The sequence below is a fragment of the Marmota marmota genome, unplaced genomic scaffold (assembly GCF_001458135.2).
Source record: "Marmota marmota marmota unplaced genomic scaffold, marMar, whole genome shotgun sequence".
In the NCBI taxonomy this organism is placed as follows: Eukaryota; Metazoa; Chordata; class Mammalia; order Rodentia; family Sciuridae; genus Marmota; species Marmota marmota.
In genome coordinates this window covers 4,010,486-4,025,790 of record NW_025999925.1, presented here as the reverse complement: position 1 = coordinate 4,025,790, position 15,305 = coordinate 4,010,486, and the positions used below count along the sequence as shown (strand labels likewise).

At 45.2% G+C, this 15,305-nt stretch overlaps 1 protein-coding gene across 2 annotated transcripts in view; it reads right to left on the bottom strand.

The window, feature by feature from the left end:
• Znf366 (zinc finger protein 366) overlaps positions 1-15,305 on the bottom strand; it is a 67,608-nt gene that overhangs the window by 7,991 nt on the left and 44,312 nt on the right. For both annotated transcript variants that reach the window (XM_048800150.1, XM_015497810.2), the window contains exons 3-4: positions 12,550-13,901; positions 8,798-8,989 (exon numbers count right to left, since the gene is read on the bottom strand). In XM_048800150.1, coding sequence (XP_048656107.1) covers positions 8,798-8,989; positions 12,550-13,887 — 1,530 coding nt within the window. In that variant the 5' untranslated portion in view covers positions 13,888-13,901. The remainder of the gene's footprint in view (positions 1-8,797; positions 8,990-12,549; positions 13,902-15,305) is intronic.

Sequence of the window (15,305 nt, the reverse complement as noted above, 5' to 3'; positions counted from 1 at the left end):
TATTTGCCTGTCCCCATGCCTTAGTAGAGCAGGGTTTTAGAAACTCCAGCCCTTCCTTGGCTGTCATGTTAGGGATGCAAGGGAGCATTTCTCTGTTTGCACTTGGACTAGAGTGTTAATGAAGGAGCAATCTCCTCCCACCTCCCCACATAGTCACAGACAGGACTAGAGGTATGGCACCTTCTGGGGCTGAGACAGCAGTGTCCTTTTTCCCTGAGACCCTTTTATGGACACTATTGGAGATTCAGATTGAATTTTTATTAATGTAGACAACATTTTTTTCAGGGAAGTGAGAGTTGAGTTGACTCTGGAGGAATGTTCAGACCTAACAAATGATGACTTCAGAAGGTTGGCCTAAAAGAACACTGGGTGGTAAGAGTCAGCCAGTCTAGGATTATGCATTTGTCACAGAATCCACATATGGATTATGAATGGCTGGTTTTGTATTTTTGGATAATTAGTACTTGGGGATTTTAAATACTTTTCCCTTTGCTTCCACACTAGCAAGACTGAATTTGGCAACCTGTATGGGTTTCCAAGCTGTGCACCACCTTCATTTGAAAATAATTATCCCCCTGGATAAAAGGATGAGAGGATTGGCCTAATTCCAACATCCTCAAGAGAAGTAATATACGTACGGACACATCTTTTCTTTTATTCTCTATAGAGATAATTAATTAAGATATTTCATTCTATGACTCAATTTCACACCTGTATAAAAGTTTTGGTAAAGTTATCAGCTTAGGTTACCTACTTCTCTATTATGGCTAAAGAAATAAAGTTTCAAGATTCTACATGAAGTATTTCCAGTTGTGATCATTTTTAGAAAAGGCATACCTCCTTTGGTTTGTGGAATGGTTCCTGATTATTTGGAGTGATATTGCTGTTTGCAATTGCTAAGTGTGACCAGTACTTGGCTTGATATTTATTTCAGCTGTGTTCTCACCTAGTAGACTGCAATATCCATGAAGGCTCTGCCTGCGTTTTATTGTATTCCTGTCTAGGATAAGCTTGATGCATGCTAGGTTCTCAGAGAGAATGTATTGAGGGAAGGAGTGGGCACCTGGCAGCAGAAAATTACAGAAGAAACAGCCTGATGTGGTGAAGCACAGGCAAGTGGAGAAGAGGAGCTGAAGGCTAGAAGGGCAATTAGGCTACCGCACAAGTCTAGCATGGGTGGAGTCTCTAGGCTAGACAGACATCCTTGGAAAGGATGGGTGCCTTCTTGCACTTGACTCCCATGATGGGAGAAATTCCTCTGTGTTGGCTGAGGTAGTAGAGGCTGGACTGACCTGATGAGGTTTTGTAAAGGCGATGGAATTTTAGCCTTTACCTTGAAGAATGTGCAGTGTCTTTTGTTTTTATTTGACCCATAAATAAATTGTCTCCATTAGATTACTTTTAGACACTCCAGTCAAACTTACACCACCAGGAAAAGGAACTATCACTTTTGTGATAATGATGAACTGCGTGTTGCTGTCAGACCTGCTGGGACATGGGAGTCAGGGCTGACCCTGCAATTCACCTGCCTTAAGATTGCACCTATCATCTCCCCTCCCCCACTCCAAATTCGGAGGTGTGCTCATCAGAGTGGCTGCCTCTAGGCATCCTCCACATTCTGCATCAGCCTCAGATAAACTTCCTTTTACGCTCCTTTACTAGTGTATTTTTTTTCCTATAATGTATTTCTAGCTCAATTCATTCAGTACTGAACTTCTTGGAACATTTTAGCGGCACATAGGGACATTAGGATGTTAAAATGTATTGTCAATATCATTTTATATATATATTATCAAGACCTGTGGCCTCAGGGTAAGTCCATTGTGGGACATGACTGGTCAGCTATATCATGTGTGATTGGTAAAGGAGAATGATTTTTGTACTATTTGTAAGATTTAGTTTTGATATTCTAAATTTATCCTGCATGGTTATGTTAGCCTATTGGACACACCAATGGAGAGCTTTCCCAGGACTAATGGAAGTACACCAACTCTAAAAGGTGTTTGGGGCCCCAGACAGAGTTCCTGGTAATCTCCAATGCAAGGGTCAGCTCCCTTTTCTTTGTAACCAATTTCTCTATCAAGCACAGGACTATACACATATACCTTCAATGAATAGTTAAATATTTGGTCATGAGAATAAATAACCAAGTCAGGAAAATATCATTACCCCATGCAAACTTCTAAAAGCAGCCATTACCAGTTCTCTTCCTTTCCCCACTAAACCTAGACACATTAGTTAGGAAAATACAGTCCTCCCTAGCATGAGGATGGAGCCAATTAACTCAGGCCTAAGGCACCTGAGCTCCATTCACATATCAGCAGTAGTTGCTTAGATTCATCCTCTCAGCCTCTGACCCTTCCAAAAGCCCTTGGGGCCCTGTCCAGAACCAAAGGCCTCTTCATCTTTCTCAGAAGATTATCCTCATATGACATAGCACACAAGAGGACAGAGTTATTTTATGTCTTTGAAATTCAGGGAGAGAGACTTCAGACTGTTAGTGAAGAGGGGGCCAGCTAAGGATCGCACCCTGGGATGACGTCCGAGATGGCAGATCCAAGCAGAAGCACTTCAGTCAGGAGGGAAGCTGGCCTGGGAGAAGAAGAGTGACTGGGAGGAAACAACAAAACTCGTTTCTTCTCTGGATAAAAGCAGCCACTTAGATTAAGTCCCCTTTAAGTCATGAGCTGTGCAGCTAAGAGCTTACCCAAGTTAGGGCCTGCTGAATCATCTCCTACCATGGTCTTCAGAGCTTAAAACAAGGTATACAGGTGCAGGAAGCTGATGGAGGGGTGAGGGCAAAGCTTTCATCTTTTCAGAATCGTCTCAACCACGGTGCCTTTTGCCTGAATCCTCTTTAATGAGCAGCATCAATGTGCCTCTGACGTTAAATCCCAGATTCTCCACCTACCCACTTTTTAAGAAGGAAGTGGACCTCAAAATCTAATTAAAAAAATAGAAGCAGCCGGGCCTGGTGGTTCATGCCTGTCATCTCAGTAGCTTGGGAGGTGGAGGCAGGAGGATCACAAGTTCAAAGTCAGCCTCAGAAAAATCGAAGAATGAAGCAAGTCAGTGAGACCCTGTCTCTAAGTAAAGTACAAAGTAGGGCTGAGGATGTGCCTCAGCTGGTCAAGTGTCCCTGAATTCAATCCCTGGTACCCCGCCACCAACCACCCCTCCAAAAAGAAAGCATTTTTAACTATACTTTAAAAATAGGTTGCCTGGATCATAAGGGTTTTCAATGACAATGTAGACAGGTGATAGTGGGAACCCAGAACAGAGAACTTGCTTTGTCTTCTCTTCTGTACAATGTTGATGACAGGTAGTTTCTTATGAAGGATGTTGGGAGGATCAAATGACATAATTCTTGCAAAGTGCTTGGCAAACAGCAAAAGCTCAGTAAATATTAGCTCTTATTACTATCATTATGGAGTGCACAGGAGATTCTTTAACATTCTAGAAATAGGATGATCTTCCAAGATGTGAGTTCTGTCTTTTTAAGCTAAATTAACTGAAGGAAATATCAAAGGAAGGATCCAATGAAGAATCCTCTAGGTAAATATCTGTCAGGTTACTTGGAGCCTGATAGAATGCAAGTAGCATGTGGGCCCAGGCTGGGCACTGAGGATGGGCATTGTGTAAATCCTAGCTTGCAGGCTTTGGGAGAGCCCACTCTCTGGCTTCTCAGAAATCAGTCTGTCTTTGAAGCAACTAGCAGATGCCCTGTTTGCTCCAGGCCTTTTCACTCTGGTCTCCTGGTGCCCTTTCCCTACGCAGTCCACGGCCAAGAGGCACCACAGGCTCACTCCAGTGAGCCTCTGCGACATGCTGACAGCCGGTAGCTGCCAGAGAGAGGTCGGCTATGGGGAGAAACAGGGCGATGGCAGTGGCAGCCACTTGGCTGGGGCCAGAGGCCCAGAAAGCCAAAAAGAAGCACACTACCCTGCTCCAGCCCCACGTGAGCTTTGGAGCTGAGATGCCCCAGGAAGCCCAGGAGTTTTCCTATTCTGAGAGAAAAGGTCAAAGAGCTGCAGGCCGCAGCCGAGAAAAAATGGCCTCACTAAACTGCCCTTCCCTTACATTCTTCTCCCTCTCTCTCCTTTAATAAGAAGGGTGTTCCTTTCCTCAAAGGGAGAGAGAGGGAGGGAGAGAGAGACTGTAAACTGTCCAAAAGGACCGTGAGAAAACAGGAAGCTTTGAAAAGTACAAGAGAAAGCAAGATGAAATCTATTTGCAGGCGGCCCCTGGGGACGCGAGAGGCATTGTTAAGCAGGCAGTTCATACAGCTATATCCTTCCTTCTGCTGAGGAGGGCTTTGCTGCCAAAAGGCTGCTATCTGGTCACTGCCTTAACCCCCTCAGTGCCAGCCTGAAAACCCTGACCCCAACCATGGGGCCTGCAAAGTCCCTCACCTGCTTTCTTCCTTTTAGAACATCAAAGAGCTCCAGAGGATAATGGAGGCAGCTTGGCAGTGGAGGTGGAGACCCTTTTCAGGGAGACTTCACCCCTCTTCTAATGGCTCTGCCCTCCAGCCTTCAGCCCTGTGCTGCAGAAAAGGCTGCAGATGACCTGGTGATTCATAACTTAGGCAGCTCCCGGCTTCACCCATCTCAAAAGAGAATTTGTCCCGGAAATTCTGGATGGCTGCTTTTCCTGGACAGGTTTTCCAAAGACGGCAGCTGGTTCTTTGCTGTTATGGAGTGCGGCCCTACAAGGATAGTATCCAAATCAACCCCTGCGTGCTTACGCAGAATCTGGGAAGCATATTTCTGAAACATGGCTCAAGTGAGTCTGCAGGCGCAAGCCTCTGGACAGACTCCAGCTGGCTTCAAAAAGCAAGGAGTCCAGAAGTTGAGCCAATAGCAAAAGAGCCCTGAAGGGCAGTAATTTTTTTTTTAATATAAGGAAAAAAAATTAAAAAGAAAGAAACAGAATGGAAACCTTTCTTCTCCTCTAATTTTCCATCCTATTGTTAATGCCTAAGACCACAGTTAGTAAATGTTTTTGCTCTCTGGGAACAGCTGTTTCCACTGAGCACAGGGCCATAGAGAACCACTTCATGTTGCAACAGGAGGAAGGATTTATGTTAGGAGGAAATTTTAATGGTGAGAATCGCAAGATATTGGAATCTGTTACCAAGAGAACCTCCCTCGTTGCAAGGTTTTGGGTAAAGAAGACATAGCTAACTATTAGAATACGGCTGCAGCAAGATCTGTCTTTCTTTTCCAAACATGTCAAACACAGGAAGAGAATAACTCTTCCCTGTCACTGCTCCAAGATCTTGTTTGGTTATCTGGGCCTGTTCTCCAATATTACCATGAGCCAGCCAGCCATTGGCCCGACGATTATGAATTGCACAGCCATGATCCTCCATCCCACTCCCAACTCCCAAACCCCTGACAAGGTTCACCCAGGGCCAGATTTCTAAGAAACTGGCACAACATAGATGGAAAGCAAGGTCCACAGGACACATCTCAAGAGGGCCTATCACACAGTTTCTATAAAACACTAAGAGCCTTTTTGCATAATTTGTAAATTCAGGCATGCTCTGGGAGTCTTTTGGAATGAAAAAGAGTGGTGGTACAAAAAGGATACCAAGAAGGGTGACAATTTGCAGAGATATGGTAACGGGGAAAGGAAGAACCTGGAAGTACATTCTAGCACTTTCCAGGAGACAGAGAGCCCTGGGTAGAGGTGACTGCTACCCATTATTGTTTCAAGATATTTAAGAAAGTAGAAGGGCCACCTAAGTTTGGCAAAAATGCCCTTTAATACCTTTTTGTCTAATAATAGATAATGCTTTCTAGGCAATCTAGTGTCTCACAATGTGGCCACATGAGAGAATGTACCCATTAGAAAAAAATGATCTTTGTAGATGACCAGCCCAAATCCTATGCCAGGGCCATCTTCTATTGTGAAATATAAACTGTGCATTATCTCAAAGCTGGCATTCCACTCTGTAAACATTCTCTTATGGGATCTGACAGTGTGGACCAGATATCCAGAGCCTAATCCAACCTCAGGGAGGAGGAGATTTGGAGTTTCTGAACTATGAAGCTGACCATCACATACCTTTTGAACCACTGGGGTGGAGGAGGACACTGTTATCCATGAGGGGCTAAAACTTTCAGATAGGATGGCTCACTCAGGCTGTATTTCTCTGTCCAGAGTTCTGGGCATTGGTACCTGACAGAACTTCTAGAACTTCCAATACTTCTAGCCTCTAGAAATCCTCAAGGTCAAGGACATTTGAGAGTGGAGAAGCAGAACTGCCTCTGTGCCCACAAATTCAACACAGTATATATTGGCTCTGCCACTGATATATCCCCGATTTGAGGGGCATTCTCTGCCTGGTGGTGCCACAACTGCTGGATCAGAATGAATGAGATGGTTGGTCTGAACAGGTATGGATATTTAGGGGATAAATTGGGCAATGGCTCCCTTCACATTTTAACAACTTTATTCCACCAGAGGTTGATAAGATGAAAAAAAATACAATTCATGCTTTAAGCCCCCAAAATAAATCAACAAAGGGAACAAAGAATGGCAAAGAGACTCTGCTTGCACCTCCATATTAGGAGACAGTAAACCTCTAGAGGAGGGAACAACTTTGATAAAAGTGAAGCACTATAGGGGCTCAATGGATTGGGAAGGAAATCAAAGATGTGCCTAAGGAGAGACAGAAGAGGTACTCTGTGGAGTCCATTGGTTCATGCAGCCAAGGCTGGCTTCACAGGTGTTCAGCATGGGTTCCCTACTCAGAAGGGTACTGAGTCTGATTTGATGCTCTGTTTTCACTGTCTTGAAATTCTGAATAATGTTTGAACAAGAGGCCTTGCCTTTCCATTTTGTATTGGTCCCTGAAACTTATGAAGTCCATCCTGCATGCTGCTTCCTCCCCCTTAACTTGGCTGACTCAAGGTGGATATAAATTGACTTTCAAACCACTGGGAACTTGGAGAAAAGGAGGGGAAACAGAAGTGGGTGGCAGGAAAAGGGTTGGGGGGAGAAGTCTCCCTCTCCCGCCTCCGGACAATGCCCACACGGTCTAGGGAAGCTCTGGTTCCTGACCCCTCACCCCGTCTAGGAGTTGCCAACACAGGAAAGAAGTGAACTTCACAGGGGGTTCCTTTAAGTGGGAGCCATGCTGCAGAGGATGAAAGCAGCAATGTCCCCTAGAAGCAGGGAACCCCACTTCAGAAATATAGATCAATGGAGAATGTCACCCACACCCCATCAGACATGCAGTTACAGAAAGAAACTCTACAGATGATCTGCATCTGGTATTTCCCTCTTCTCTCGCTCAGCCCTCCCTTCATGACCGGGATGACACTCACCCACACAGTGCTAACTACCCAATCTGAGCAAGATTCCTCATCTTAGAAGCAGAGAAGGAAACAGGGTTAAGGGGTGTGGAAGCCTCAGGAAGCCCGGGAACTTCTGAGCCACATTGGTCAGGGCTTTGGACCTTACGACTCTCCAGCTATGCATTTTCTCATATGATGAAATAAAAATCCAACCAAGTTAATCTGACACAAGAGCTTTTAACAAAGATGCTCCATTCCTGTGCTTTGTGGCACTTAGGAATAAATGAAAAACACTTTAATGACTGCGCTCACAGCATCTCTGAGGTCCTTTGAAGGATTAGCTTCAGAATCCCTTTCTTTTATTCTATTTTTTAGAAAATTTTAATTGACCCATAATAACTGTGTACCTTTATGGAACATTATGTGATATTTGGATTAGTATTTACAATGTGTGATGATCAAATCAGGGTAATTAGCATGTCCACCACCTTAAACATTTTTCACATCTTCATGTTGGGAATATTCCAAATTCTTTCTTCTGTCATATCCAATAAATTGTTAACTTGAGTCACCTCACTATGTTATGAAACACCAGAACTTATTCCTAACTGTATTTTCGGATCCCCTCATCAGCCTCTCTCTATCCTGCCTCCCTCCCTTCTTAGCCCCTGGTAACCCTCCTGCTACTCTCTACTTCTATGAGGTCAACTTAGCTTCCACGCAGGAGTGAGGACATGTGGCATTTGTCTTTCGGTGCCTGACTTATTTTACTTGACATAATGTGCTCCAGGCTCATCCATGTTTCTCTAAATGCCAGGATTCCATTTTTTATAGCTGAATAGCATTCCATTGTGTATATAAAGTACATTTTCTTCATCCATTCATCCTTTGATAGGCACCTAGGTTGATTCCATACTTTAGCTCTTGTGAATAGTGCTGCAGCTACCGTAAGATCCCACAATCCCACCACTGAGTCTACCTCCAAAGTAAAGGAAATCAACCTGCGGAATCTCTTTCATCCTCTCTGGGAAGCCTGCCTTCAAATTATATAGTTCAGATTAAATGTCAGAAAAGGAGCAGGCAGAGGCAAGGAAAGGGCTATGCTAGAAGCTTCTCTGACTCCTTTCTATATTCAATTTATTGACTGATAAGGAAAAGAGGACCACACCTGTTTCTCCACCCTGGAACAGGAACTCTCCACATCACCTCCATCCCTTACCAACCCATTCTCCAGAAAAGCTGTCCACCCTCAGACCTTCCCCCAGGGCACTGATGACACAGTGAGACAAACTAGACAGGCTCCTCAGGGACCAGCCAAAAGCTTATGTGCACAAAGGTGTAGTGCAAAGAGGGACAGTAGAGGATGGGACTGGGGGTTGGCCATAGACCTACTCTGAGTAGCCCCACTGATGAAACAGAGTAGACTGTTCCCAGGTTCTCTTTCCCTTTGGGTATTTGCCCAACCCTCCGACTCTTCTTTTTCTGCCCACCTTGCATTTGAAGGGCTTCACATCAGAATGGACAATCATATGTGCCTTGAGAGTCTGTTTCTGCACGAAGCTCTTGTAGCAGAGGTGACACTGGTAGGCACGGATGTTGGTGTGGATCAGCACGTGTCTCTTCATGTTGGCCAACAGGGTGAACTCACGCCCGCAAATGCCACATTTGTGCTCCTTTACACCCTGTGAGGAGGCAAGATTCAACAAATAATTGGTTAACAGGTAACAGGCTTCTGTGAGGTTTTGTTCTCTCTGCTACATAAATCCACAAACAGCTTGGTGAGGTTCCCAATAGTATAGTTTTAGCCTTGTTAATTTATTTATTGAAAAAGCATTGATTACATAATCTAGGTGTTTTTGTTTTTGTTTTTGTTTTTCCTTCTGAACACCATAAACTATCCAGATCGGTAGAGGAAAAGAAAACTAACACTTTTGTTGTTCCTGTAACTTCTGGTATTTAATACTATAGTAACAATTCAAAAGCATTAGTAGGATTTTGATAAAAGCACTGTGGAATGTGTCTGTAATCTGGCTTTCCTGGTAATGAAGAAATAAAATCTTTTAAACTGGTATCATTTGCCATACGAAAAACAACGTCCTCTTGACATTAATGGACAGAAAAATTCCAGGAGAGCAACTCAGCCTCACTTCAATCAATTATGACTTGATTGTTGGTCCCCTGGTTCCCATGGGCCATTCTGAGTTGTATGACATGGTCCTGGAAATTTGGCAGCTTTCTAATTAGAAAACAGGACAGAAGGTTTCCAGTTTGCTTGCTATCTGCAGAGCAGCGTTTGAATACTTGAGCATCTATGCCCTCAATCCAGAGCACTTCCAGGGACTCACACCTCGAGCAGCCCATTGGCTAAACCTATTGCTTCCCTGCAAAGGTCTTCAAAGATGTCTTGATCCAGAATGAACTTTTGTTTTCTAGGGTGGTCTTGAACTCAGACTCAAGTGATCCTCTACCTCCTATGTACCTGGGACCACAGCATGCACCACTGTACCTGGCCTGAATGACTTTTTGAAAAGGAATACTTAGAGGACCAGGGATCTAAAATGAAAAATCTTACAGGATGAGAACAGGCTACTAAATGAACAAATCTTATAAATCCATATTTCCTGGAATCTATAGTACAGTATCCTTTCTTAGGTCAAAAGAAGAGTTTCCAAACTCAGCTCAGACTCTGACTATATTTTCACTTATCTAACTTGGAGCATGGTAAGAAAGTACCACTCCTCGGTTTTGGTGAGCCCGTGGTACTGAAGGGTAGGGTTCAGATCTCTGCCCACCCATTTACTGGCTGCAAAACTTTAGATAAATAAGTCCCATGGCTTTTCCTGGTGGAGGCTTCTCTTCTCAAGATGAACCAAAAGGTCTTGAAAATCCTAGGGTTCTTTATAGCTCAGTTTCTAGTCTAAATCATTGCAGATACATATGGATTTATGCTAATAAAGAGATGTAGGGATTGTCCTCCTTTAAAATTAAATTTTAATGCCCTCTAAAAAGGTGAAAATACATTGCATATTAGTTGAGTTTAAAATTATGAAATCAATAGAAATATTTTCTTGATGGTTTTCAAAATTTACTACAGTATCTTTCTTCTTTCCAGATGTTCTCTGGGCTGGGAGTGGCTCAGTGTGTTCAATACATGCCTACCATGCCCAAGGCTCTGGTTTAATCCCCAGCATCAAAAAATAAAAATAAATAAATAAAATATTTAAAAGATTTTCTTTGGGCTGGGCACTGTGGTGCACACCTGTAATACCAATGGTTTGGGGGGCTGAGGCAGAAGGGTCATGAATTCAAAGCCAGCCTCAGCAATTTAGAGTAGCCCTCAGCAGCTCAGCAAGAGCTCTGTCTCTAAATAAAAATATAAACATGGACTGGGGATGTGGCTCAGTGATTAAGTACCCCTGGGTTCAATCCCCAGTACCAAAAAAAATTCAAAGAGAGAGATTTTCTTTGGGTGTGGCTATGATCTAGGACCAAGGAGAAGCCACTATTTTTCACTGGTTTTGGAATTTTTTTCTAGAGAATTCAGTGTCCAAAGTAAGACTCACATGTGGGCCCACAGAAGGCAAGGGAAAAGGAACTTGGACACAACCATGGGGCAACAAAAGAAGCTGTTGTTTCTCTGACAGGACTGGGTGGGGGAAGGTTAGGGATGAGGGGAAAGAAGGGGTGGAAAAGGGGAAGTTGTGAGAGTAAAGTGTTCAAGACTCAGACATTGGTGTCAGGGATTCCCGAGTGGCCTCTCCATGCCTTGGTGTCTTCATCCGCAAATTGAGAGTAGCTCTCAGAGTTGTTGGGAAGTAAATAAGGATTAAATGAGAAGTAAAGCACTGGCCATAGAGAAAAAGTATTCAATACTACCTTTCACTTTTTGCTTAAAATTAAAGCAAAAAATAAATTAAAATTTAATTTTTAATTATTAAAATGCAGCCTGTTTCCTGATTCAAATGAAATTTATTTTAGACACCAAGATGTTTCTCCCATTTTGACTTAATTTTCTACTATCTTACAGAATCCATATGTTCTAAAATGTACCTTTGATGCCTTTTCCATACGTGCAGGAGTCCCAAAATAAACAAATGGTCCTCTTTGTGGTTGAATCTTGGTCTAGGTCCTTTGTGATGGTTCCTGCACTTGGCAGGCAACTCCCCTCTGATGGTATCTATGGGAGCCCTTTGTAGGGCAGGAGCTGTTTGTGCAGAGCCCACAAGGCAGACCCACATTTCATCTCTGCTTCAGAGCCAGAAAATGCCCCAGGTTTTGTCCTAATCTAACAAATGAAATCCATTATAGCAGAGCAGAAGCATTATCTTGGCTGGGCAAAGTCCTTCACTGACCTTTCAGAATTAAAGAATGTTTTAACAAAACTTTGGCTTGCTAGAAGTCTTTCCTGCCAAGAAAACCACTGAGGTCAAGGGTAATGGATGAGGTCAGCAGGGCAAAACTCCCTTCTCAGCAGTTCAAAGCACTCAAGTCAGCTCAACCAGGCTAAGATTTCAGGAATGCCACTAGGGCCTTGTTTTAGTTCAGTCTGCATGACTCCAGGGCTTTAGTTGCAACCCAGACTGAAGATAGACCCTTGGGCTGTATATCTCCTTGAAGACCTGAGTCCAGGGAAGATAAAAACAAACCAAACAGAAAAGGATGTTTTCTCCTGCCTCCTACAATGCAAACCACAGGCTACCCAATCCACGCAGCTACCTGTCTCACACCCAGGAAGCACAGGCCTTGCAGGACCAGGCCAAGCCCTGCTCTCCTCAGAGCCCCTGCAGAGATCCAGCACACAGATCAAAATGTAGCCCTGCTTCAGCAGCAAAAGACAAGAATTCTCTAGAAGACTCTCACTGGTATATCCTATTGATCAGGGTCTGATGACACACTTGTGCTAGTGCCCTAGATGAAGTTACAGGAAAAAAAAAATTAGGGATTCTTGGGAAGTAGGAAGCAACAGCAAGACAACCAGCTGTTTCTTCATCCTTCCTCACTCTCCTCTCCAAATATCTGCCTTATTTATTCCTGGGCCCACCTTAGACTCTAAAAGGCTAGACGAGGAAAGGACTTGATTGATAGTCTATGGTCTTGTCATTCTCTCCTACTTAAAGGTGAGGAAGGGCATCAGGGCTCAGGATAGGCAAGCCTCTTGCCCAGTGTTACACAGCTCCTCAGCATCTATGGTGATCCCTCAAGATCCAGCAACCCTGTCCCTGGGAGGGGAGCCCCTCAATACCTTATGCGTGAGCGAGTGCTGCTTGAGATGGTGGGGCTGCACAAACTCCATGCCACACTCGGAGCAGATGTAGGGCCGGATGTCCTTGTGCTTCATCATGTGGTTCTGCAGCTGGCTCGGGTACTGGAAGGTCTTGTCGCACTCGGAGCAGTTGTACTGGATGGGGCCCCGGTGCGTGGTGAGGTGTCTCTTCAGCTGGGCCAGCGTAGGGAAGTCAAGGCCGCACTCCACACAGATGTTCTCGCGCCCACTGGCGTGCTTGGCCTCGTGGGCCTTGAGCTCGCTGGGGTAGGCGAAGCCCCGGCCGCAAACACGGCAGTTGTGCGGCTTCACCTCGCTGTGCTGCATCATGTGGCGCTTGAGGTGGCTGGTCTGGGTGAAGGCCTTGTGGCACACCTGGCATTTGTGGGGCCGCGTGCCCTGGTGGGTCAGCATGTGGGTGTGCAGATGGCTGAGCTGCTTGAAGAGCTTCCCGCAGCGGGTGCACGCGTGCGGCTTGATCCCGCTGTGGCCCAGGATGTGGGTCACCAGGTTGTACTTGGAGGTGTAGGACTTCTCACAGGTCGGGCACTGCCAGCGCTTCTGCGCCCCACCCACGTCCACATAGTAGCTGTCATCGATCTGGACGTTCACGTCCACCCTCTCCACCTTCTGCTTGGTCTCCTCGCTCTCCTGTGGCTCCACCTTCCTGGGCAACAGGGGTTCCGGTTCCGGGGGCTGCTTGGGCAGGAAGGTGTGCCGGCTGAAGTGGAAGGGTGGGGACGAGGGCACAAAAAAGGGGAACATTAGGCCAGGGTGGACTTTGGGGTAGTAGGGGTAGGGCGAAGGCAGGAAGGGAGGGGGCGTTGGCTGGGGCCACACTGCGCTGGGCTTAATGGGCTCCTGCTTGACAGATTTGCCCCCCAAGTGTTCCAGGGTGCGGTAGAACTGGAAGCCTACGTTGCACAGGTCAATCATCTGGGAGTCATACTTGGGACGTGGGGGCTGCGGGTAGAGCAGAGGGAGGCTCGGAGGGCCATGGTTTTTGTTCTCCTGCGAGTGGAGTGCGAGGGTGGCCTCTTCCGCCGGGTGGTTGTACGGCATCTTTGTGGGCATGCTCTTCCGTTTCCGGGACCCCCCTCCTTCAAAGACCCCAGCAAATCCGTCTAGGTCTCCTGGAGGAGGTTCATACCGAAACTGGGAAAAAGGCCCCCGAAGAGCTTCTGGGAATGGATGTCTTTGGGGTGCTTTACCCCGGGAAGCCACTGGTTGCAGACAGTGGGGAAAGGAGGGGGTGCTCTTCACACCCAAGTTGAAATGCACATCCTCATCTTTGATCATCTTCATTTCCTTCTGCATCCTTGGCAGTTTTCCTTTAAAGAGAAAGAAACTTATTGTGTGGGTTTTTTTTTCTTTTTTTGTTTTTGTTTTGTTATGAATCTTCTTTTCCCTTAAAGATCTTGGCTACTCATCAGTACTAAGTTATGAAGAGCAAACTTAAACACTGACCCTCATTTGTCCTAGGGCTGTTCAAAGTACCACAGTTCTTTCTCCTTTCAAACACTGGCCTTCTGGAGGGAGACCCTAGAGCTGGGTCATATTGGACTCAAATGATGTTCCAACTACCAAACTAAGAAGGCAGGGAGTGGACTTCTCTGTTCTCTGTTATCACTTAAGATGAGGGTCCCAAGGCCCAGAGAGATGAAATGACCTGCTCAAGTCACACAGTTACTCCGTGGAGGAGTCAGACTGGGACAGGTTCTGCAGCAGCTTTTCAGTCTGAGATGTAATTGCATCTACTACTACTGATGATTTAAATGTGTTTATCTAAGGATGGTTTCTTCCTTAAGGGAATGCCTTTTCAGTACTACTCCTTTACTTGGACCTTTGCTTCTAGGGGGTGGGGATATTCAAGGGCACACTGGAGAAGGGACTATAATGCTGAACTCAGATCTAATATTTTGGAGTCTCCACTCTGAGCAAGGTGTGCTGCTGAGGAATATGGAGCAGATGAGATGGACGTGCTTAAGAAAAGCATTTGGGGCAACCCGGGGTATAAAGTCATTTTGACAACATATGTGTTCTAATCTTCTACTGGAAGCAACTCTCCAAGGGAAAATTCCAAGGTTATGAGTCTAAACCTGTATTTGGGGTTCTCCCTTCATGCAGATGTCAAAGTAAAGGGCAGCCTTTGGTGACTCTTATGGTCCCTGACATTTCTCCTTCTGGGCCAGTTATTGCATCCAGGTGATCATGCCAGGCACATTTGAAAGAGTGTCAGGCCAAAGTTTGGACCGGGGGCCATGTTTCCTTTCATAGATCTCTCTGCCATTTTCCTGTCTTCTTCACAAGGACACTAATGGAATGAACTAGTGACTGACTCCACCTTCCCAGGGACGGTCTTTTCTCCCCAGGATCCCTTAGTTTGATGGGTCTCCTTGGCTCATCAGAGACGTCCATGTAACCAGTCATCCTGGCCAGGAGTAAGGCCTGATCTAGAGACTGTCCTGGAGTGATGCAGGGATCTGGTCCCTTGGAATGGCTAAAAACCAGGCAGTGCAGGTTGGGATCCTACAGGGAGAGGGCCAATGGCTTCCTGTGATTTTTGATTTTTTGATTACCAAATCCATGCACAAATAGTCCAATTGAGGGAAAAATACAAGTTCTTTTTATGTGAATATTTGGGCATTATTAACAACTGTTCTGAATTGGTCAGAATCCTAAAAAATAATGTCAATTAATATTTATTTTGTGATTATGTGAGTGATAAGATGACC